The 25,163-nt window shown below is 45.3% G+C and overlaps 1 protein-coding gene and 1 pseudogene across 1 annotated transcript; one reads left to right on the forward strand and one right to left on the reverse strand.

Moving 5' to 3' along the window:
• Nucleotides 1-1,834: 1,834 nt before the first annotated feature.
• LOC134395656 (WD repeat-containing protein 62-like) lies at nt 1,835-4,720 on the forward strand (annotated as a pseudogene).
• Nucleotides 4,721-5,984: 1,264 nt separating this feature from the next.
• On the reverse strand, nt 5,985-12,512 carry LOC134396231 (zinc finger protein 501-like). Its single transcript, XM_063122650.1, has 3 exons — nt 12,273-12,512; nt 9,012-9,125; nt 5,985-7,165 (listed from the first exon to the last, which is right to left on the reverse strand). Exons 1-3 carry the CDS (start codon nt 12,424-12,426, stop codon nt 6,147-6,149), a joined length of 1,287 nt encoding a protein of 428 aa, XP_062978720.1. The 5' UTR covers nt 12,427-12,512; the 3' UTR covers nt 5,985-6,146.
• Nucleotides 12,513-25,163: the final 12,651 nt, after the last annotated feature.

The raw sequence follows: 25,163 nt of genomic DNA on the forward strand, positions 1-25,163 counted from the left end.
TCTGTTCTGCAGTTATAGGGCAATGAACCTGGGAATGTGGGGTGGGGGAACTATTATTATTATTATTATTATTATTATTATTATTATTATTATTAACATGGCTTGGGACCACAATACCTGATGGAACACCTCTCCCGACATGAACCTACCCATACACTGCGCTCAGCATCTAAGGTCCTCCTCCGAGTGCCTACTCCGAGGGAAGCTCGGAGGATGGCAGCAAGGGAGAGGGCCTTCTCAGTGGTTGCCCCCCGACTGTGGAATGATCTTCCCGATGAAGCTCGCCTGGCGCCAACGTTGTTATCTTTTCGGCACCAGGTCAAGACTTTTCTCTTCCCCCAGGCATTTTAACAGCATTTAACAATGTTAAGTTTGTTTTTAATGGACCCCAGAATTGTTGTTTTTAAATAGATACTGTTGTTTTTATCCTGTTTTTATGTTTTTTTAATTTTTGTATACTTTTAATGTTTACTATTTTTAATTGTTGTAAACCGCCCAGACAGCTTTGGCTGTGGGGCGGGATATAAATGTAATTAAATAAATAAATATATAAATAAATTTATATAGCCCCAACAATGTACTTGGTGCTATACAAAATATACAAATAAAACAGCGATACCCTGCCTAGAGGCTTACAATCTAAAATCACATTAAAACATATGAAGGGTGGGGGAAGGGGTTCACAAAGCAGAAATAAGAGAATAATCATAGCAATAAGAACAGGAGATCAAGCTAAAATACCAAAAGATATTGAAAACAATTGAGTTTTCAAATGCGTTTTAAAATCTGCAATGGAACTCGTGGTACGTAGTTGCTCTGGAAGAGCATTCCAAGCAAACGGGGCAGCCAGAGAGAATGGGCGAAGCCGGGCAAGAGAGATAGAAATTCTTGGGAGGGAGAGCAACATAACATTTGAAGAACGGAGGGTACGAGGGGTATGGTAGAGTGAAATGAGAGAGGAAAGATAAGAAGGTGCAAGACCATGACACGCTTTGAATGTCAGCAAAAGAAGCTTATACTGAATTCTATATGGGATCGGAAGCCAATGAAGAGATTTCATCAAAGGAGAAACATGGTCAAAACGACGAGCCCAGAAAATAATCTTGGCTGCAGAATGGTGAAGAGAGACCGAAGAGGAGAGATGAGCATAAGGAAGACCAGTCAAAAGAAGATGACAAAAGTCCAAACGGGAGATAACCGATGCATGGACAAGGGTCTTAGCAGAAGATTCAGATAAGAACGGACGGATCCTAGCAATGTTATATAGGAAAAAACGGCAGGACTTGGCTACAGCCTCGATATGTGAGGAGAAAGAAAGTGAAGAATCAAAATGCCAAGACGACGAGCTTCTTCCACCAGATAAAGTGTGACATTACTAACAGTAACAAAGAATGACGAGCGAGGGGACGGTTTGGGAGGGAAGACCAGCAAAACTGTTTTTGCCATGTTTAGTTTTAAGCGACGCTGAAGCATCCAGGCTGAGATATCAGCTCTGTTGCTGTCAGCCCTAGAGCTGATGATCTCCTTGCGGTCGTGTTCTTCCTGGGACAGAGGGGGCGTGTGGCCTCCCAGCATGCCTTGCTCTAATGGCTAGGCTTGCCCTTCCTTTCGTCTCTACAACCGCAGAGCAGATAAAAATATTGTATTTTAATAAATTTACTGCATTTATATCTGCCTTTTTTCCTCCAAGGAGCCCACCCGCCCACCCATCCCGCGGCAAAAATTAAGAAAGCTTTAGTGGCTCCTGATGATAACTAAGATTGCTGGTAAAAATCCCAGCACCATATATGATGTTTTATATGTAACTACTTGTCGTTTACTACATTGTAACTACATTGACGTTGCCAGCGAAGAGACACTGAGAAGGCCCAATGCTACCTACCCGGACACCATTGCCTTGGCTTTTGACCTCTGCCATCACTGGCTCTCTTGCGTGTACAAGGATCACAGTGTGTACATTTGGGACGTGAAGAACACTAGCCAAGTTGGGAGAGTGTGGTCCGACCTCTTCCACAACTCGTTCGTGTGGGACATTGAGGTTTATCCCGAGTTTGAAGACAATCAAGGCTGTTCGCTGCCAGGATCCTTCCTAACACGCTCATCAGACAACACTGTATGTTTCTGGAACCTGTAAAATTGCACGCAAGCAGATTTTCAGAAGAACGTCTACAGTGATAACTTGCTGAAGGTTGTGTATGTGGAAAAGAACACCCAACATTTGCAAGGTTCAGCCAGTGTGCCAGACAGAGTTGAAAACGTCAGCTACCTTGATGTGAAATCGGGTGTCCGTGTGATGCAAGTCAATCCTGATGGCCAGCATTTGGCCTCTGGTGACAGAGCTGGAAATTTGAGGATACACAAGCTAAAATCTATGGACGAGGTGATGAAAGTTGAAGCCCGTGATTCAAAAGTACTCTGCTTAGAATATTCTAAGCCAGAAACTGGGTTGGCTCTGCTAGTTTCAGCAAGCCGGGACAGGCTGATCCACGTGCTAAATGTGGAGCAAAATTATAAACTTGGATGACCATTCCTCGGCCATAACTGCTGTGAAGTTCAACGGAAATGGAGACAATCAGATGATTAGCTGTGGAGCTGACAAAAGCATCTATTTTCGCAGCGCACAAAAGGTTGCGGACGGAATTAACTGTGTCAGAACCCACCTTGTCGCCGAGAAAACAACCTTTGTGAACCGCCCAGAGAGCTTCGGCTATTGGGCAGTATAGAAATGTAATAAATAAATAAATAAATAAATAAATTGTACGACGTGGATGTTGACATAACCCAGAAGTACGTCACTGTGGCCTGTCAGGACAGAAATGTCAGGGTATACAACACGGTCACTGGGAAGCAGAAGTGGTGCTACAAAGGCTCGCAAGGTGAAGACGGATCCCTCCTGAAGGTCCAAGTTGGATCCTTCCGGAACATTCCTGGCCACCAGTTGCTCTGACAAGAGCATTTCCATTATCGACGTCCACTCCGGAGAGTGTGTTGCCAAAATGTTTGGACATTCAGAAGTCGTTACAGGGATGAAATTTACCTTTGACTGCGAACACTTGATCACCGTCTTGGGAGACAGTTGCATCTTTGTATGGCATCTTAGCCCTGAAATTACCACCTGTATGAAACAGCACTTGAGGGAACTGGATCAGGTCCAAGAGCAGAAAAAAGCCAGGGAGCGAACCTGGTCTCATCGGCTCAGGCAGAAGACTTATGTTGCCTGGCCAAGCAGAAAGCCTCCCTATTATATAAAACTATTTTATATAATAGTTGCTTAGACATCAATTGTCAGGCGACTGATCACCTGTGATTCTGACCCCCTGGCTGGTTATGTCACAGAGGAAGAGGAGGAGGAGGAAGAAGAGGAGGAGGAAGAGGAGAGGGAAGAGGAAGAGGAGAGGGAAGAGGAAGAAAGGCAAATGCTATTTTGGGCTGCATTAATAGAAGTATAGCTTCCAAATCGCGTGAGGTACTGGTTCCATTCTATTCGGCCCTGGTTAGGCCTCATCTAGAGTATTGCATCCAGTTCTGGGCTCCACAATTCAAGAAGGACACAGAGGAGGAGGGCAACCAGGATGATCAGGGGTCTGGAAACAAAGTCCTATGAAGAGAGACTGAAAGAACTGGGCATGTTTAGCCTGGAGAAGAGAAGATTGAGGGGAGACATGATAGCACTCTTCAAATACTTAAAAGGTTGTCCCACAGAGGAGGGCCAGGATCTCTTCTTGATCCTCCCAGAGTGCAGGACACGGAATAACGGGCTCAAGTTAACGGAAGCCAGATTCCAGCTGGACATCAGGAAAAACTTCCTGACTGTTAGAGCAGTACAACAATGGAACTAGTTACCTAGGGAGGTTGTGGGCTCTCCCACACTAGAGGCCTTCAGGAGTCAGCTGGACAACCACCTGTCAGGGATGCTTTAGGGTGGATTCCTGCATTGAGCAGGGGGTTGAACTTGATGGCCTTATAGGCCCCTTCCGGCTCTGCTATTCTATGAAGTCTCTCTTCAGACTCCCACTAGTGATGACCTTGCTATAGCTCCAGCTTGCATCCTCACCAATGGCAAACTGCCGACGTGGGCAAAGAGACTGCTAGGAGAGGCAGATCATTCAGACGGTTCTACGTATAACTCGAGGGTGCGTTATCAGCCGCAAGGACGACGGGCAGAACGTGCTGACAAAGAGACAATTAAAACCATATCGGATGCAGACCTTAATTACTTTACCCCAAGGAAAAGCATCAGTATGAATGACGTTGAGTTGCAGCCACAGAATCCGGAGCAGCGGCTCCCGGAGTCCGAGAGCCACATAATTGGCTCTCGGACTCCGGGAGCAACATAATTGAAGGCTTCAAACAGCCAGATTTGTCTTCTGAAAACGAGGCGGCTCAAGAGCTCGAGGCCAGTGAGAAGGACGCTGGTAAGATAAGAGAGAAGTCGCCAGATAAAATCTACTCTGTGGCTCCCTTGGGTTCTGAGGCTTCTGCTTTTGTTCACCAACATGAAGACCAAGAGTCTCTTCTATCGGAGGCAGAAGCCAAAATGACTGACCTGGAGGAGAATTTCCAGCGGAGCAACTCTCTGCTCCAAACTCCCGAGCAAGAGAAATACCTCAAGCAGCACTTGGAGATGCTGGCAGACGCCCATGCTGAAGAAAAGTTTGAGGGTTGCATAAAGGATCTGAAGCCGCCGGAAGAGGAAGAAGGGGCCCAGTTTCTCACGTGAGAAAACATGGCCTATCCAGTTAAATTTTAGGATGCTTTTAACGGTGTATGCTAGGTTTTTAATCAGTATTTTATTTTTGCTGTTGTTTCCCGCCTCAATCCAATCGGAGAGGCGGGTAAGAAATAAATTATTATTAATTATTATTAATACAATGCTGTGCCATAATGTAATGTGTGTATCTTATGACTCTGATCTCGTATTTGGTTAAAACCCGTGTTGGGTTGCCTTAATAATAAAATTGAAATTCACTAAGAAATAAAACAGTGTGTTGTCTGTTCATACCCACCAATTATTTTGTCCTCCATTTATTTTTATTCTTTTCTTTCCTTCTTGGTATCATTCCCTCCCTAAAATTGTATTAATTAATTTTATATAAGAGTTGCTTAGACATCAATTGTCAAGGGACTGATCACTTGTTGGTTATATTAAAATAAAATTAAATATATATATCCACCAATTGCAGTCTAAAGTAGTATGGAGTGTCTCAACCAAAACAGGTTCATGAACACTGAGAGACCATCTCTCTAGGGTGGAAAATGGGGACCTTTCAATAAAGTAGGGACCCTCAGGGCTGAGGGCCAAATTGTTCCTTGCTGAGATCCCAATCCAGCCCTCCGGGGCACCCACAATGGCCCCGCCCCCTTTCCCACAACCACTTATTGTTTGATGGTACCACAGGTTTTTGCTTGGTTTCCCCCACATCCTAAAAGGTTGAAATGCCTCTCCAAAGGCTTCATTCCTGGTAATCAGTAAGAAATTTAAGCTAAAAAGGGCTGGTAGTTCTGCGTCCAGTTCTGGGCACCACACTTCAAGAAGGAAGTAGACAAGCTGGAGGGGGTTCAGAGGAGGATCAGGGGTCTGGAAACAAAGCCCTATGAAGAGAGACTGAAAGAACTGGGCATGTTGAGCCTGGAGAAGAGAAGATTGAGGGGAGACATGAGAGCAATCTTCAAATACTTGGAAGGTTGTCACACAGAGGAGGGCCAGGATCTCTTCTCAATCTTCCCAGAGTACAGGACACGGAATAATGGGCTCGAGATAAAGGAAGCCAGATTCCGGCTGGACATCAGGAAAAACTTCCTGACTGTCAGAGCAGTGCGACAATGGAACCAATGACCTAGGGAGGTCGTGGGCTCTCCCACACTAGAGGCCTTCAAGAGGCAGCTGGACAGCCATCTGTCAGGGATGCTTTAAGGTGGATTCCTGCACTGAGCAGGGGGTTGGACTCGATGGCCTTAGAGGCCCCTTCCAACTCTACGATTCTATGGCATATTTTGTCTTTTGGGCCTGCCCCCTTGCCTTTGGCTCCACCCACCACTGGATGGGTGGAGAGCTTCTCTGGAATTGAATTCGGCCCTCAGTCAAATTCCCGCCCCATGGGTTCGTGCCCCATGCAATATGATAGGTATGTGTCACAAATAAGGTTCTATCCCAAATGGACTCTCTGATGCATCAAAAGGTTTGATTTTTGAGCAAAACATTTCCCACACTCCAAGCAGTTATATGGTTTCTCTCCCGTGTGGACCTTCTGGTGCCTCACCAGGTGCGATTTCTGCCCAAAACTTTTCTCACACTCGGTGCAACGATAGGGCTTCTCTCCCGTGTGGATTCTCTGGTGATTCACAAGGTTCGATTTGTCAGCAAAACTTTTCCCACACTCCCCGCAGCTGTAAGGTTTCTCGCCGGAGTGGATTCTCTGGTGTCCGCTAAGGTGTGCTTGCTGAAGGAAACATTTCCCACACTCCGAGCACGCATAGGGTTTCTCTCCTGTGTGGGTCCTCCAGTGCTTCACGAGCTCCGACTGTTGCGGAAAACCTTTCCCACACTCTACGCACATATAGGGCTTTTCCCCAATGTGGACTCTGTGGTGTATGACGAGGGCTGAACACTGCGCAAACGATTTACCACACTCCAAACAGTTGTAGGGTTTTTCTCCTGTGTGGACCCTCCGATGGTTCACCAGGTCGGACAGCTGAGGGAAACTTTTCCAACACTCAGTGCATTTGTAGGGCTTCTCCCCTGTGTGGATTCTCTGGTGTATCACAAAGGCGGATTGCTGAGCAAAACATTTGCCACACTCCAGACATTCATAGGGCTTCTCTCCTGTGTGGAGCCTCTGATGACTCACAAGGCACGATTTGTAAGCGAAGCATTTCTCACACTCCTGGCACTTGTAGGGTTTCTCTCCGGTGTGGGCTCTCTCATGCACAATGAGTTTGGATTTGTAAATGAAACATTTCCCACATTCACGGCACTTGTATGGTTTCTCCTCCCCATGAACTCTCTGATGGCTTGCGAGTTCGGCCTTTTCAGAAAAATGCTTCCCACACTCCAGGCAATTATAGGGTTTTTCTCCTGTGTGGATTCTCTGGTGTCTAGTAAGAGATGATTTACGAGTGAAAGACTGACCACACACCGGGCACAAATGTTTCTTCCTGGAATCACCTGTAAGGAGAAAGAGCTAACACTGAAAGTATTCAGAGTCTGGTGAGGAGCAACTTCAGAAAAAAGCCTAAGAGATTAGGAGAGGGTGAAAATTAACAAATGGTTAAGTCTCCTCTGAAGCTGTATTATCAAAGGAAACCGGGCTGCATTGCTGTGTTTGAACTTCCGTCAATTCATCCCATTATTCCTTACTGTGATTCTTTCAGGACTTTTTAACAGGCTGAATGGGTGAAACAGTTCAACCCACAGGCAGGCGTCAACGTGGCTTTGGTCTTCAGCATCTGCTAAAGACATTTTAATTAAACAAGCTTTTTGAATGACCAGCCACAGTTCTAGTGGTAACATTGTTTTAAAATATTTTTATGCTTTTGTATTTTGATCCTTTTTTTTCCCTTTATTGTCCACCACACTGGAATCCTTTGTAAATACAGAGTTTATAAATTTAATTAAATGAATAAAAAAATGGAGTTAAACAAGCAGCTGGTTCAATGTACATTGTCATTTCAATCTCTTCCCCCTTTCTCTGCTTGGTGTATTTGTGTGTGTGAGAGAGAGAGTGAGGGAGAGAAACAAACATATAGGCCCTGTTCACACATAACACAGGAAAATCGTGGGTTAATTAACCCACGATTCCCCATTGTATGTGCCTAGCTCGGGCTGCTTCTGCTTTGCATAATCAATTTCCGATCACCCTGATTAGAGGCTGATTCGTGAGGTGTGAACCCAGACACTATGACCTGGTTTGCACATAACAACCCAGTGTACGAGTTAAGAATGGCCTGATTCACACGTAACAATAACCCACAATACAACAACAACATAGACTCAACCTGTACTCTGTGTTGTCATCAGGTGTGAACCAGATTAGTGGGTTGAGTACAGGTTGTCATTGAATTGTGGGTTGTCGTTATGTATGAACCCTTCACCATGGTTTAACTATGGGTTATTAATCATGAACAACCCAGAGTACTCAACCTAACAACAAACCATGAATTATTTTCCTTGGTTTTCATGGTTAACAGCCTTTATTTCTTAATTTATTTAATAGAAATACATATATACTACTTAATATAATAAACTCTCTAAGTGGTGTAAACCGCCCAGAGAGCCCTGGCTATGGGAGCGGTATATAAGTTAAATAAATAACTTATATATTTATAAGTTATAACCGCACCCCGGTTGTGGAATGAGCTCCCCAGAGAGGTCTGCCTGGCTCCTACACTGTACTCCTTTCGTCGCCAGCTGAAGACCTTTTTATTCACTCAGTATTTTAACACTTAATTTTAACTCAAATTTAAATTATACTGTTTTAACTCTGTATTTTAACCTTATATCAATTGTGCTGCGTGGTTTTATCCTGGTTGTGCTTTTTATATTGTATTTTGTATTTGTATTTTTAACTTGTTGGTTGTTTTATGATGGTTTTAATTTTTGTGAACCGCCCAGAGAGCTTCGGCTATTGGGCGGTATAAAAATGTAATAAATAAATAAATAAATAAATAATATTAACCCATAGTTAAACTATAGTACAGGGATCGCACATAATGACAACCCACAAGTTGATGACAACCCATACTCAGGGTTTTTGTTACGTGCAAACCTGGCCTATTGGTTAATCATGATGAAACAATCCACAGTTATTGTAGGTTAACTGTGCATTGTTTGACCCATGATTAACCCATAGTGTTTATGTCTGAACTTCATGAAACAACCTCCAATCAGGCCCACCAGAAGTTGAGTAAGCAACGCAAAAGTGGCACGCAAAACAGATAATAGTTTCAGGCCATTGTTAAAGGCAATAGATAATTATTATTTTGGGTGGGTGGGAGTCCACTGGCTCTCTTACCTGAGTGCTCATCAGAGATTTCTGTTTCGTCTACACCCTGAGAATCAGGCCCCCACAGGTCTTCCCCTAGCTCCAGCCGGGAGATGAGGTCAGGTTTGGGGCCTGGAAGTCCTTCTTGGGAAAGAGGAGAGAACAAGGAAACATCACAAAGACAGGTGGTTGAACTTGAAGCCTTCCTTACTGATTGTCATAATTAAATTTCAGAATTGATATTTGCTTCTTTAGCCAGACTTTTTTGTCATCACAAGCTTATATATACAGGGGGGGGGGGCTCATTTCAGAAAACACGTGTCTCAACAGTGATTTTAGAACTCGCGGTGGAGTTTTTACACCGCCATTGAGAAATGTGTTGTCTGGCAGGAAAACTTCACATAATGGTGGAGTTTTTTTGGAAAACACTCCATGCAGAATATCCACGCTGTGCAGAAGAGAGTTTCTGCACAACCGTTGTGTTGCGTGGCAGGCTCTGTGGAGTTTTGCGTTGCGTTGCGTTGCCTTTTCCCTCTGGCTACAGAGTTCCCTGGCAAGAGCGACGAAAGGAGAGAGTGCCACTCTAGGAGAGCTGCCAGGATTCAGTGTTGTTGTTTTTCAGCAATGGCTGATGGGATACCATGGGGAGGACCAGGGGAGGAACGGTCACTCAAACATCAGGATGGATTTTACTCAACTCCACGGTAGCCCACAGTCACACAACAGTGGAATTAGAACATGTTGCGTGGGGAGTACTTCCTAAAAACTCAACTGTTGAGTGGAGTTTTCCCACTGCGTTGACGAACGTGTTGTCTGAACTGAGCCAGAGAGATAGAGCATTTTTTTCACCCCATTCTTCAGACAAAAGAGTTCTCATCAGAGCAGCTTACAAAGAGCAGAAACAAGATAGTCCCTGCTTTTGGGCTTACAATTTAGAAAGACACAACACAAAAGGAAAAGACATTTGGAGGGGAGAGGGGGGGGAAAAGCAAAATTCAGGTACTAGTTCCTAGTTACAAAAACTTTCGATAAACATCTCTTGATTCTTTTTATTGTATCTATACCAATAATGAACATTCCTTCAAGGGTGACTCCGGCAGTAAACACATGAGCAAGGGATAAGCATGTTTGGGACAACTCCAAAGTTTACAAGTACAAAAAAATATATTTAGAATAGCAACCTGCCCCCAAAAGACCAATGAGGACTGAACATGTTCAGTGGCCACAAAAGCTGACTGATAGTTTTGGGGTGGAGGGCAGCGAAACTGGGTTGAGGAATGGAATTATTATTAGTAATAACAATAATAATAATTCCATTCCTCAACCAAGTTTTGCTGCCCTCCACCCCAAAACAGAGAGGATATAGTAGTAGTAGTAGTAGTAGTAGTAGTAGTAGTAGTAGTAGTGCCACCGTATTTCTTCGATTCTAAAACGCACTTCCCCCCCATATAAACGTCTTTAAAAATGGGGTGCGTCTTAGAATCGCGGGTGTGTCTTAGGGTTTTTTTTTCTGTTGGTGGTACTGAAATTAGTGTGCGTCTTACAATCAATGGCGTCTTACAAGCAAAGAAATACGGTAATAATAATTGTGAAGAACCAGAGAGTTGTGAAGTGTTGCTAAGTCTTAAATTGTATCGGTTTTCCTGTTAGGTAGTGAATTATAGTGCGATGGGTAGATAAGGATTAGTTTGACATGTTTTATGGTTGGTATCTGGTGGGATATGTTTATGACCCGGCTGGCGCCAGGACCCGGCTTTGGTATGTGGGAAAAGAGTAGGAGTTGAGATTCCGGAGGCCGGAGTAGGCCTCGCACTTGCATGCTATCTCCTAGTCGAGCTAATTGGACCTGGAGTGTGAAAAGATCAAGCACCTCTCATCAGGGAGGAGGGGCTGGAGCAGCCGGGAGGAATAGAGATAAAAAGGGTAATTGGATTAGGATTCGAGGTCTTCGGCCCAGGGCTGCGAAGAACTTCAGAGGCAACCCAGCCGGGGCGCTTAAGGAAAGTTAGGGTTTTGTTATGTTTTAGAGTCTGGTTTTCTGCGACAAAAGCTAGCCACTGTTCGGCTGTGGAAGGGGGGCCCTAGTGGTGTGGCTGCATGCTTTTTAGATGGAATTGTGGTTAGTTATACCTGCTTTAATCCTACCTCATCCACTCCCCCTTCCCCCTCTTTTCCCTTTACCCCCCCCTTGTCTCCCCTACTGCTGCTACAGGCCAAGGCCTTATTTGTTAGTTGTAACATCCATGTATTAAATCTTGCTTTGGTCATTCCGGTGTGTCTGTGTGTCTTTATTCCAGAAATTGCCGGTCCCACGAACGTAGGGTGCTGGGGTGGGCTGGGGAGTGCGGAACCCCTAAGCAGACCCAGTGGGAAGCTCCGATTGACTCGGGCTTCTGTTACAATAATAATTTTAAAAAATCCTGCCTTTTTTCCTCCAAGGAACACAAGGTGGCTTACATGATCCTCCTCTCCATCTTTTCCTCACAACAACCCTGTGAGGTAGGTTAGGTTGAGAGTCATTGACTGTGTTCACATGACATGCTAAGCCATGGTGGTTAAGGACTTTGTGTAAAACCTTTTGGCTTTGCGTGTCATGTGAACCACGTGGTTATGTGGTTACACAACCATGGTTTAAACACACTCACTAACCATTTGCTGCAAAGGGTTAGCGGATTAACCATGGCTTAGCGTGTCGTCTGAACAGGGTCTGCGACTGGCTGAAAGTCACCCATTGGGCTTCATAGTCTGGGGGGATTCAAACCACTGAGAGCCAGTGTGGTGTAGTGGCTAAAGTGTTGGACTGGGAGTCGGGAGATCTGGGTTCTAGTCCCCACTTGGCCTTGGAAGCTCACTGGGCGACTTTGGGCCAGTTACACACTCTCAGCCCAACCCGCCTCACAGGGTTGTTGTTGTGAGGATAAAATGGAGAGAAGGAGGAGGATTATGGGTTCCTTGGAGGAAAAAAAGGCAAGATATAAATGCAATAATAAATAAAAAGAAAGAAAGAAAAACCAGGTCTCCACAGTTGTAGTCCAACACTCTAGCCACTACACCACATCGGCTCGCAAAATGGAGTATTCTGGAAGAGGGCATGGCTGGCTGGCCGCCTGAACAAGAGCACGCTACACAGCTGCATGTTGTTGCAGGCTGCACTTGCTGTTATAAGTGTGCAGATTAAACCAACAAGAAAAATTAACCAGAAAAAATGGAGGTCTAATTCCAACAGGTAAGTAACCAATCCATAAACCTAAAGGAAGAAGACCTGAGTTTAGAGAGGAGTTCGTCGCATACCCAGTGCGGACACAATTTGGTAATTCTCCAGCATGACCTCCCTGTACAAAGCCCTTTGGTCTGGATCCAGGAGAGCAGCCTGCCCTTCCGTGAAATACACGGCCACGTCTTCAAAAGCCACGGGCTCCTGCAAGAACCAAGAGAAACCTTCCATAAATCCCCTGTCTTTCACTCGGGCTCAGCCACAGACAGCGAATGCAACCTGCAACCCTGCACAAATCATTCCTCCATCAGGCTAGACCACCCCTTCCCTAATGTGGTGCCCTCCAGAGGTGTTGGACTACAAATTCCATCATCCCCAACCCATTTCACACTCACCTCCATACCCTTAACCTTCATAAAGCTTATTACGTGGAATCTGGAGTTTGACATCCCGAAGACAGCTTCCCTGTGTGCCAGTTCGCTCCTTCATGCTACACGGCTAGGGTGGCCATAGGGAAAGGAGGACAGGTCTCCTGTCTCTTTAACAGTTGTGTAGAAAAGGGAATTTCAGCGGGTGTCCTTTGTATGCAAGCAGCAGCGGGTGAAATTCCCTCTTCGTCCCAACAGTGAAGGATACAGGAACCCTGTCCTCCTTTCCATATAGTCACCCTATACACAGCGACTGAGTCAGCAGTGTTGCTAGGCCTGGGCCCATGCAGTTTCAGCCTTGAATTTATTTACCAGGGTCCAGATCTTTTACCCAGAGCTCTGAGTATCCATTGATGCCAATGGAAGGTTTTCCCCTCAGCTCAATTGCCATGCGAGGGGCAAGTTTCAAAGGGGATCATTCTGCAACACACACACACAAATCCCCCCTCCAGGGATAGCAATTAAAGTGGGGGGGACATCCATTGATATGAATGGAAACATCTTTTCTAATTTTAATTGCATGGGGGTGCTGTGTGTGTGTGTGTTAAAGCGTTCATGAAAAAACTTACCAGCTGCTATTTTTTGTGCTTAGGGGACACAAATAGAGAGCCACAAGTCCCAAATGGAGATTCAAAATTCTAGATGCACCCTTCAGCCAAGAGTGGAGAACCTGAGAGCCCCAGACTTCAAATGTAGTTTCAAACCCCACCCACTTTGGAAACTCTGCCCGCCTCGGGTCTTGCCCTCTTTTGCCTCTGCCCCCCCCCCCCCGGGCACTTTTGCCTCAGGTCCTGCCCACTTTTGCCTCAAACCCTGGCCACTTTTACCTCAAGCCCCGCCCATTGAAATGCATAGAATCATAGAACAGCAAAGTTGGAAGGGGCCTACAAGGCCATCGAGTCCAACCCCCTGCTCAATGCAGGAATCTACCCTAAAGCATCCCTGACAGATGCTTGTCCAGCTGCCTCTTGAAGGCCTCTAGTGTGGGAGAGCCCACAACCTCCCTAGGTAACTGGTTCCATTGTCGTACTGCTCTAACAGTCAGGAAGTTTTTCCTGATGTCCAGCCGGAATCTGGCTTCCTGTAACTTGAGCCCGTTATTCTGTGTCCTGCACTCTGGGAGGATCGAGAAGAGATCCTGGCCCTCCTCTGTGTGACAACCTTTTAAGTATTGGAAGAGTGCTCTCATGTCTCCCCTCAATCTTCTCTTCTCCAGGCTAAACATGCCCAGTTCTTTCAGTCTCTCTTCATAGGGCTTTGTTTCTAGATCTCTGATCATCCTGGTTGCATACTCTGGCAGCTTCCGACCCAGTAATGCAGACCTACACAGGAAAAAGGCTCCCTATCCCTGAACTGAGGGACAGCAGCAGCAGTAGGGAAGGGCAAAGCGGCGCCCTTGTTTGGCCCACCCCACAGGGCAGGTGGGCGCTTCTCCTACCTGAACTGTCTCCACGGTAGCGCTTTCCTTCTTCTTGGAAAGAGCGGATGGACCAGAGTTCACCGAGGACAACATTCTGCTCCTGGTGGGGGCTAAAAGAAAGGTGGAGCGGAAGAGACGTTTGCAGAGACCGGGGCTGCATTCAGACAACACTTTTGCCAATAGCGGGTGGAGCACAATGGCGGTTTGTGCAGGTACGCCCCACACATCATGCTCCTACACAACCGTGGGTGGTTGGGCCTCGAGCGGAGTAGATTGACACAGCCTCCACCGCTTTCCCCGTCCTCCCAGTGCTATCCCAGCAGCCTCCGTGAGTTGGGCCGGCTGAAGAAGCGCACCTGGCTCAGTTTGGGCCGCTCTTGCCTGGGAACTTTGTAGCCAGGTGGAAAAACAACAACTCAGCGGGTCGGAAACGCCACTGGCTCGGTTCGGACAACACACACAAAAAACACCGGTTGTGCAAGAAGACAACTCTGCTGCCAGCTGTTGTTTCTCCAGTTGTTTTCTGCCAAAAAAAGTCAACCCTGGAGTGGAAATGGCCCAACAGAAGACACAAATAGCAACCGTTGGCCATTGCACTGATAGTTGACTCCTAAAACCATCGGTGTTTTTTATGTTGTCCGAACACAGCCAGGGAAATAAAGTTGTGCTCTGTCTTAAGAAGCCAGGGTTTTTAATAGGAACTTCTGGAGGCAATGGTTGGGTAACAGAATACCAGCTGATCTATTCTATCAGCTGCTGCTATTTTATATCGTTCTATATTTTATAGTGTCCCCTGATTATTTTGGTGTTTTAATAATTTGTAGTTGATATTGGTTATTGTAAGCTAATCTGTGAGGGTAAACAATCAAAAGGTTGCCGGATATTTATTATTATTATTAATAAAATAGGGTTGGACTCAATGGCCTTGTAGGTCCCTTCCAACTCTGCTATTCTATGATTCCAGATTTAAGCTGGATTCAAAGAGCTGCACCAGATTGTTGACCAGGGCTGGTTACAGGAAGCAGACGACTCCCCTGTTAAAACAGCTCCACTGGCTTCCAGTGTGTTTCCGGGCACAATTCAAAGTGCTGGTTATGACCTATAAAGCCCTACATGGCTCGGGTCCAGGTTATCTGAAAGACCGTGTTCTCCCTTATGAGCCTGCCCATGCTTTGAGATCTTCTGGAGAAGCCCTTCTTTCAGTCCCACCATCTTCTCAGGCGCGCTTGGTGGGAACATGGGAGAGGGCCTTCTCGGTGGCTGCTCCGGTGCTCTGGAACTCTCTTCCCGGGGAAGCTAGACTGGCTCCCCTCTTGATGGGCTTTTGGAAGCAGGCAAAAACTTGTTTGTTCTGGCAGGCCTTTGGGGAATAATCTGGTCCTTCATCTATGTTAAGGACTTGTAAAGTTTATGTTTTAATATTGTATATATATGTTTCATACATTTCTTTTCCTAGGTTTAAAATGTATATATTTTAAATTTTGTAAGGCCGCCTTGAGGCCCAGTATCGGGCAAAAGGTGCGATACAAATAAATATAATAATAATAATAATCTGGATTGACTGGTTTTCCCCGCCCATTCCTTTCCAGTGCCATTCCCCAGCTCCTGAAGATGTTACCCAAAGACCTGGTGCAGCCATTAGAACAACCCAGGGTACAGATTGAGTAGGAGGTTATTGTTGAATGGTAGGTTGTCGTTATGTACGAACACTGCACTATGATTTGTTAACCGCAAACAGCCCAGAGTTCACAACCCAACAATAAACCCTGGGTTCTCCTCCTAGGTTGTTCGTGGTTAACAAGTCATAGTAAAACCATTGCACAGAGCTTGCAATAAAGCATGATTCCACAACAATTCACACTTCCAGGACAACCCATGAGTCAATGACAACCATACTTAACCCATACTGTGGGTTGTTGTTATGTGCAAACCAGGCTAGAGTCAAAGACCCTGCTGAAGGGGTGAACTATGGTATGTGGAAGAAAGGGACAGGGCCTTTTCGGTGGTGGCCCCCAAACTATGGAACGATCTCCCTGACGAGGCTCCCCTGGCACCAATGCTGCTATCTTTCCAGCGCCAGGTTAAGACTTTCCTCTTTGCCCTGGCATATGGCAGCACATCTAAATCACCCACATGTTTAGTTTTTAAACAGTTTTTAATGCTCTGTGTGTATATGTTCTGTGTTTTAGAATTTTAAATTTTGCATACTCGTTTTTATCTTAATTTTAGAATTTCTGTAAACCACCAAGAGAGCCCTGGCTATGGGGACAGTATATAAGTGTAATAAATAAATAAATGGGAAGGATCCCCCAAAATCAGGCAGAGGGACCTTCCACGAGTGAAAAACAGATTATGGATCCAACTCTAAAATAAGATACTTTAAGTGAAAACAACAAAGAGGCTCAGTTCAGACAACACATTAGTCAATACAGTGTGAAAACCCCACTCAAAGGTCGAGTTTTTAGGGGGTAATCCCCACACATCATGTTCTAACTCCACTGTTGTGTGGTGTTTTGTCAACGGTGATGTAAAAACTCTCCCGTGGAGTTCTAAACCCACCGCTGAGAAACATGTTGTCTGATCTGAGCTAGAGTCTTGTGGAACCTTGAAGACCGACACGTTTATTCTGGTGTAAGCGATCGGACGTTGTCATGCATGAAGTGTTAAAATTGGCTGATATATATATATATATATATATACACATACATACACATGCAGGTGTGTGTGCCAGGGTGCGGGGAGGTGCAAACTCTGTTGTCATCTTAGCACCCAAGATGCAGCTACACCCCACCCCACCACCCCACTTTTCTCGGCCCTCCAGCTCCATCATGCAATATCTATTTTGTATTGTTTTTAAAGAGATTTGCACCGCCCTGAAAACTAACAGATTTTGGAAACAATCCTATGCATGTTTAGCCAGGGGGGAAAAGCCTACAACTTGTCTGTAAACGATAGCAAGATTCCCCCCTCCCAACCACCACATTTATTTATTTATTTATTTATAACACTTATATACCGCTCCCATAGCCAGGGCTCTCTGGGCGGTTTACAGAAATTCTAAAATTAAGATAAAAACGAGTATACAAAATTTAAAATTCTAAAACACAGAACATACACACATAAAGCATTAAAAAACCCATTTTGTTGTTGTTGTGGATGATGACATCTCTGCTTGCAATCTGATCATGGTGAAATTTAAAGCACAGACGGCCAAATCTAGGAAGAGCTCATCCTTCTTCCTTTAAAGCGGAGGGCGGAGTTGCCAACTGACCAGGGAAGGCAGGGGAGGGGGAGCCTAGCTTTAACAGTGGCTTGATCTTCAGAAAACCAACAATGCAAGCCTTTCCACAGCAGGGAAAATAATAATAATAATAATTAATAATAATAATAATAATGGGTGACCCTATGAAAAGGAGGACATGGCTCCTGAATCTTTAACAGTTGTATTGAAAAGGAAATTTCTGCAGGTATCATTTGTATATATGGAGAACCTGGTGAAATTTCCTCTTCATCACACCAGTTAAAACTGCAGGTGCCCTGCCCTCTTTTAAACCTGGTCACTCTAGCATAGCTCCTGCAGCTTTAACTGCTGTGATGAAGAGAGAATTTCACCAGGTTCCCCATATATACAAATGACACCTGCAGAAATTTCCTTTTCAATACAACCGTTCAAGATACAGGAGCCCGGTCCTCCTTTTCATAGGGTCACCCTAAATAATAACAACAACCACCACATAACAGGTCAACAGTCTGTTGCTAAAGTCATAGGAGCAGTTGCTGCTAAAAGAAGTTGGCAACCCTATTTATTTATTTTATTACATTTCTATACCGCCCCACAGCCGAAGCACTCTGGGCGGTTGACAAAAGCTAAAAACAGTAAGCATTAAAAGTACACAAAATTTAAAAACCACCAGAGACATAAAAACAACAGTATAAAACCCCTCCAAACACACGCACCCTAACCCAACCCTCCTTTCGGCTTAGCTCATAGAGCTGGAGCCTCAATTCCCATCACTAGCAACACCCTAACCCAGCACCAGCACCCCTTTTGCATTTGAAGGGATGCAAACGCTTACCCAAGATTTGCCTTTGTGTTCCAAACCTCTGGACATCAAGGAACTACCCGGAAAAGCCAAGAGCTGCTGGGATTTGTAGTGCTGGCTGCTGCTCTTTCCTCCTCTTCCACTGCAGGGGTTTCTGGGAATTGTAGTACTTACGCTACCATAATCACTCTTTCTCCCTCCCCCAAACACGCCATGACTTTCTAGGCAGGAATCCTGAGGCCTGCGTTTTCAAAGGTTGTGCGCATGGCCGAGGCCAGCAGCAAAGCAAACTCTGAGTGTGCGCGAAGACATCATTTGCTCTAGGTCACCCTATTTAAAGTATTTCTCCCACTTCACTTTGCAGGCAAAAATATGGGTGGAATCTATTGGCTATTTTTAGGTTTTCTTGAAGGTTCTCCATATTATAGAGCGACCCTATGAAAAGGAGGACAGGGCTCAAATATCTTTAACAGTTGTATTGAAAAGGGAATTTCAGAAGGTGTCATTTGTATGCATGAAGCACCTGATGAAATTCCCTCTTCATCACAGCAGTTAAAGCTGCCCTCTTTTAAATCTGGTCACTCTAGTATAGCTCCTGCAGCTTCAACTGTGGTGATGAAGAGGGAATTTCACCAGGTTCTCCATATATACAAATGACACCTGCTGAAATTCCCTTTCCTATGCAACTGTTAAAGATACAGGAGCCCTGTCCTCCTTTTCATATGGTCACCCTACCATAATAGCAAATTATATTTAGGGTGCAATCCTAGGCATATTTAGACAGAAAAACGGACTACAACTCCAAGCATGCCTCAGCCAGCATGGCCAGGTGAGGAATGCTGAGGGTTGTAGAACTTTTTCTGTTTAAACATGCCTAGGATTGCGCCCTTAAAGAGTCCAAGGAGCTCAAGGAAAGGAATCCGTTCCCATGTCTGCAGTTCTTAGCACTGGGCTCACATAACATGCTAACCCTGTGGTTGAGTGTGGGCTGTGGTTATTGTGTTGTCTGAACGCAGCGCATTTTCCTCAGGCTGGCTTGTTAACCATGCAGCGTGGCTTACTTTTCTCGAACCAACCACCTTGAGAACCCATGGTTTGTTGTTGGTTTGTTCTGTTAACAAGCCACACTGCAGAAAACATGCTGCATTCATACAAGGCAACCCGTAGTTCAACAGCAGCTCTGGTTCAACACTCAATTACTGAGTGTGGCTCAGTGTTTTGTGTGAACCCAGCCATAGTGTCCTTTGTGCCTCTGCTTTCCCTGCAGTCACACGTTGGCACTTCCAATAAGAGCTCCACAAATAGGGGTAGGAGGAGATGGGGGTAGGCACAGGGTTCAAAACTTGGATTTGCCACAGTTCAGGCCTCAGAACAAAACAGTGTCCTGTGTGTTCTTCAAGCAAAACTATGGTGTGTCTCACCCAAGCTAATTCATTTGTGATCCAAAAACAGCAGTCTGAATGGGGAATAATTTTATTAACTTTGAGATTTTTTTTATTTTGTTCTTTCTTTCATTTTTTTTTGTTCTGTTGAAATTTTAAATATATATATATATATATATATATATATATATATATATAGTGAGATATGAAGAGCATTGTCCTGTATAGTATTCATTGTAGGGTGACCATATGAAAAGGAGGACGGGACTCCTGTATCTTTAACAGTTGTATTGAAAAGGGAATTTCAGCAGGTGTCATTTGTATATATGGAGAACCTGGTGAAATTCCCTCTTCATCACCACAGTTAAAGCTGCAGGTGCCCTGCCCTCTTTTAAATCTGGTCACTCTAGTATAGCTCCTTCTTTCAGTCCCACCTTCTTCAGGTTAAGTCCCCAACTTTTTTAGTGTGCAGCTTCACAGAAAAGCCCTGTGGTGGCTTCAAATCTGCAGCTGCGTCATATAACTGACGCAGTACAGAGTCGCACCCGCCACAAAGCTTTGAGCGTATTCTTCCTTATGAGCCTGCCCATGCTTTGAGATCTTCTGGAGAAGCCCTTCTTTCAGTCCCACCTTCTTCACAGGCATGCTTGGTGGGAACATGGGAGAGGGCCTTCTCGGTGGCTGCTCCGGTGCTCTGGAACTCTCTTCCCAGGGAAGCTAGGCTGGCTCCCTCCTTGATGGGCTTTCGGAAGCAGGCTAAAACTTTTTTGTTCAAGCAGGCCTTTGTAGAATACTCCGGCCCTCCATCTATGTTAATGCCTTATAATTTTGTTGTGTATTTTTAATTGTTTATGGTTTTGTTTCCCTCCCCCCCCCCCCCATGTATATTTTAAACTTTGTAAGTTCGCCTTGAGGCCCAGCTTTGGGCAAAAGGCGGGATACAAATAATAATAATAATAATAATAATAATAATAATAATAATAATAATAACTGTTGTGATGTACAGGAAATTTCACCAGGTTCTCCATATATACAAATGACACCTGCTGAAATTCCCTTTTCTATGCAACTGTTAAAGATACAGGAGCCCTGTCCTCCTTTTCATATGGTCACCCTAATTCATTCTATACTCTTGATTCTCTGAGTGTCAGCCCACATGTAGCCAAAACCGCACAACCCACACAAAAGTGTCAAACCCAAAGCTTGCAGAAGTACCTTAAAATAAAATAAAACATCAGAGAGGATAATACTCCCAAAATAGCTCAATGAAGACCAGGTGTGTTAAGTACCTGTGGAACTAACTGTTAGGATGCGTGTGGAAAACTTGTGTGTGTGTGTGTGTGTGTGTGTGTGTGTGTGTGTGTAAGGAACAGGAGAATGCAAGATTTTGTTGCTGGCCCCAGTTGTATGAATTTAATAACATTCTATCCAATATGCCACGTAAATGTTGATTTTTAAGGGGGTGGGGACACATTTCCCACACTCTCAGAATTTGGAAGGTTTCTCTCCAAAATATGAACAGTCTTATGTTTACAAAGGTTTGATTTCTGGGAAATAACATTTCCCATACTCCAAGCAGTTATGAGGTTACTTTTCTGCACGGCCCTGCTGTTGGATTACAAGGTGATCTTTTGGAGCAAAACATCTGCTGCCTATCAAACATATAAGATTTCTCTCCACTGTGAATTCTCGAGTGTGTATGAAGGTATGATTTCTGGGGGAAATATTTCTCACACTCCAAGCACTGATAGGGCTTCTCTCCTGTGTGTAGACCCTCCGGTGGAGTACAAGATACATTTTTAGGATTTGCTCTGCTGTGTGTCTTTGAAGGTGTGCATTCTGGGAAAATGTTTCCCACACACCAAGCATTTGTAAGGTTTCCCTCCTGCATGGATTCTCTGGGGTCCATTAAAATTTGCTTTATAAGAAAATCCGCGCTCCAAGCATGCATGAGGTTTTCTTTCTATATGGGTTCTCTGGACTTAGAACTTTTGAATGCTGACCAAAAGATCTGCCACATTTCTAAGGTCTACCTTCTTTGTGGAGGCTTTGGTGCTGCACACGGTCTCCTTTCTGGGGGAAAAGATTTCCCAACCTCCAAGCATTTATGAAGTTTCTTCCTTGCATGGACTTTCTGGTGTCTACGAAGGTTTCATTTATTGTAAAAAATATATATAACCCACATTTCAAACAGTTATGAGGTTCCTCTCCTGGTGGTCTTTAGGTTGCTGTTTCTGTGCAAAATCATTGCTGCATATCAAACATGTACATGGTTGTTCTCCTGTGGGAATTCTCTAATGTTCAAGAAGGTGTGATTCATTTCCCACAATATAAACATATATAAGGTTTCTTTCCTGTGTGAAGCTTCTTTCTTTTGGATGCTCTCTGACGTTTGTCACAAGACCATTTTAGAAAAAAACATTGACTGCTCTCCAAGTAGGAATATTTCTCCTGGTGTTGCCTGCTGGGAAAGAAAATCAACAAACAGGTTTCACTCCTAAGTCCAGAATTATTATTATTATTATTATTATTATTATTATTATTATTATTATTATTATTATATTTATTTGTATCCCGCCTTTTGCCCGATACTAGGCCTCAAGGCGGCCTTACAAAATTTAAAACATGTACATTTTAAACCTAGGAAAAGAAATGTACAATTAAAAACAAAACAAATACAATATTAAAACATACTTTACAAGTCCTTAATATAGATGGAGGTCCAGATTATTCTTCAAAGGCCTGCTGGAACAAACAAGCTTTTGCCTGCTTCAAGGAGGGAGCCAGCCTAGCTTCCCCGCGAAGAGAGTTCCAGAGCACCGGAGCAGCCACCGAGAAGGCCCTCTCCCATGTTCCCACCAAGCACGCCTGTGAAGATCGTGGGACTGAAAAAAGGGCTTCTCCAGAAGATCTCAAAGCATGGGCAGGCTCATAAGGAAGAATACGCTCAAAGCTTTGTGGCGGGTGCGACTCTGTATTGCGTCAGTTATATGACGCAGCTGCAGATTTGAAGCCACCACAGGGCTTTTCCGTGAAGCTGCACACTAAAAAAGTTGGGGACTTAACCTGACTTTTTGGGTGGAAGCGAGGTCATTCTGGCTCTTCTGCCATCTGACCTCACTGCATGGCTGATCCAGGGGGTGATCCTGTCAGAAGTCAACTGGCGATTGGTTGCCGGAAGCCAGGAAAGCCAGGAAGGGGGTGGGGCTCCAGCACCCAGATGACCCCCAACGACCCCCAGGTAAGCAAAATTGTGGGGGTTTGGGGGGAATGTGGCACCAACTCAGCACCATGAAATCAGCCCCAAGGAACCTCAGAAAGCATATTAGGAGAGAACAGGGAATCTGAAGAAAGGTGGCCTGCATTGAGCAGGGGGTTGGACTCGATGGCCTTATAGGCCCCTTCCACAGGGCCGGTGCTACCACAGAGGCTGCTCAGGCGGCCACCTAGACCGCCAAGCTCAGAGGGGCGCCGGGCACAGCGCAGCACTCTCGCGCGTTGTTGGCTGTTACCCTCGGCCCGGCCCGAGGGTTCAGCTGGGCCTGGGCGGGCAAGATGGTGCCCTGCACCCATCCAGCCGAAGCGAAGCCAGGGGCGCTGGGGTGGGGCGGCTCCCCGTTCGGACTTCCGGAACGTAAATGGGGTGCAGGGGGGGTCTTTGAGTGAATGCATGTGTTCATGCGTGTGTTTGTTTGGAGTGAGTGATGCTGAGTGTGTGTGTGAGTTGGGGGGCAGGATTTGGAGGCGATATTCCTATTAAATAATGCATTTTAGACCCATAGACGTTCCTTTTCAATTTGTTTGCTATAATTGGCATCACGTATTTCTTGCACTTTAAAATAAATTTAGCAGTTTCAAGTTTTGTGCTTCTTATTTTTTTCCAGGAAACATCTGTTCTTAAAAATCAAAGTTGGCATTTTGGGGTGGGGGTGGGGTGAAAGTAGCTCACCTTGCCTAGGGCACAAAATAGTCTGGCACCGGCCCGGCCCTTCCATCTCTAGTATTCTATGATTCTACGATTCTATGATCCACATTTCTCTCAAATTAAGAGAAAGGGAACTTTGACAGAACATTAGGAAGAATTCCCTAAAGGTGCAAGACGTTTGACAGTGGAAACAGATGAAAAGGAGATGCACTCCGTTAGATATTTTTCAGCAAAGCTGGTAAAGTCACCAGCTGTGGTTTGGTGGACTGGATGACCTTTGAGGTCCCCTTCTAACTCTACTGGTATAAGGTCCATGTCCACATGGGCGCTAGTAGTCTTGCTCCTTCCTCGTTTCCCCCCGCCCATACCACAGAGTAATGCAAACATGGCTCATGCATAGTCAACCCCACCTCTTGGAATTGTATGGGGTGTGTGGGCCCGTCCCTCCCTCGTGCACTCCGATTGGCTGCCCTTCCCACTGGCGGCAACAATTCACTACCACGAGGTGTGGCGATGGTCTCCAGTTTGAGGGCTGGATATGGACATAAGAACATAGGAAGGATCAGACCGAGGGTCCATCTAGTCCAGCACTCTGTCCACATAGTGGCCAACCAGCCATCGGCCAGGGATGAACAAGCAGGACATGGTGCAACAGCACCCTCCCACCCATGTTCCCCAGCAACTGGCGCACACAGGCTTACTGCCTCAAATACTGGAGATGGCACACAACCATCAGGGCTACTAGCCAGTGATAGCCTTCGCCTCCAGGAATTTATCCAACCCCCTTTTGAACCCATCTAGATTGGTGGCCATCACTACATCGTGTGATAGTGAGTTCCATAATTTAACTATGCGCTGTGTGAAGAAGTCCTTCCTTTTATTTGTCCTGAATCTCCTACCAATCAGTTTCATGGGATGACCCCTTGAGGTTCTAGTATTTTGAGAGCGGGGGAAAATGTCTCCCTTTCCACATTCTCCACCCCAGGCATACTTTTGTACTCCTCTATCAGGTCTCCCCTCAGCCTCCTTTTTTCCAAGCTGAATAATCCCAGCTGTTGTAACCTTCCCTCCTAGGGGAGATGCTCCAGCCCCTTCATCATTTTAGTTGCCCTTTTCTGCACTTTTTCCAGCTCTATAATACCCCAGGGCTTCTAGTCCTGGTTGGTATAGGCTACCTCCAAGATTAGAGGCAGCATGCCTATGTATATGCGAGCTGCTGGGGAGTGTGGGAAGGACTTCTTCACACAATGCAGAATTAAAAGATGGAACTCACGACCACAAGATGTCGTGATGGCCACCAATTTAGATGGCTTTCAAAGGGGGTTGGATAAATTTCTGGAGGAGAAGGCGATCAAGGGCTACTAGTCCTGATGGCTATGTGCTACCTCCAGTATCCGAGGCAGTAAGCCAGTGTGTACCAGTTGCTGGGGAACATGGGTGGGAGGGTGTTGTTGCATCATGTCCTGCTTTGTTGGTCCCTGGTTGACCACTGGTTGGCCACCGTGTGAACATAGTGCTGGACTAGATGGACCCTTGGTCTGATCTAGCAGGGCTCTTCTTACGTTTATATGTCCACCTTGTGGGTTTTCTATGGGTAGCTGGTTTGCTGCTGTGTGAACAGAATATGCTGAATGAGAAGGACCCTTGGCTTGACCTTCATAACATAAACCAATGGGGTTATTTTCAGTCTCTGGCCCCCTTACCTGATTGGTTTTAGCGGCTTCGATTTCATCTGATTCTAGGGGATCTGGCACCCATGGGTCATCCCAC

Source organism: Elgaria multicarinata, chromosome 3 (genome assembly GCF_023053635.1).
Source record: "Elgaria multicarinata webbii isolate HBS135686 ecotype San Diego chromosome 3, rElgMul1.1.pri, whole genome shotgun sequence".
NCBI lineage: Eukaryota > Metazoa > Chordata > Lepidosauria > Squamata > Anguidae > Elgaria > Elgaria multicarinata.

Bases quoted from the DNA above. Each gene is read 5' to 3' on its own strand.
- LOC134396231 (XM_063122650.1), bottom strand. From the start codon at position 12,426: ATGGAAGGTTTCTCTTGGTTCTTGCAGGAGCCCGTGGCTTTTGAAGAC. The intron at 9,126-12,272 runs GTATGCGACGAA...CTCTTTCCCAAG, and splicing joins CCAAATTGTGTCCGCACTGG to AAGGACTTCCAGGCCCCAAA. The intron at 7,166-9,011 runs GTAAGAGAGCCA...TTCTCCTTACAG, and splicing joins AATCTCTGATGAGCACTCAG to GTGATTCCAGGAAGAAACAT.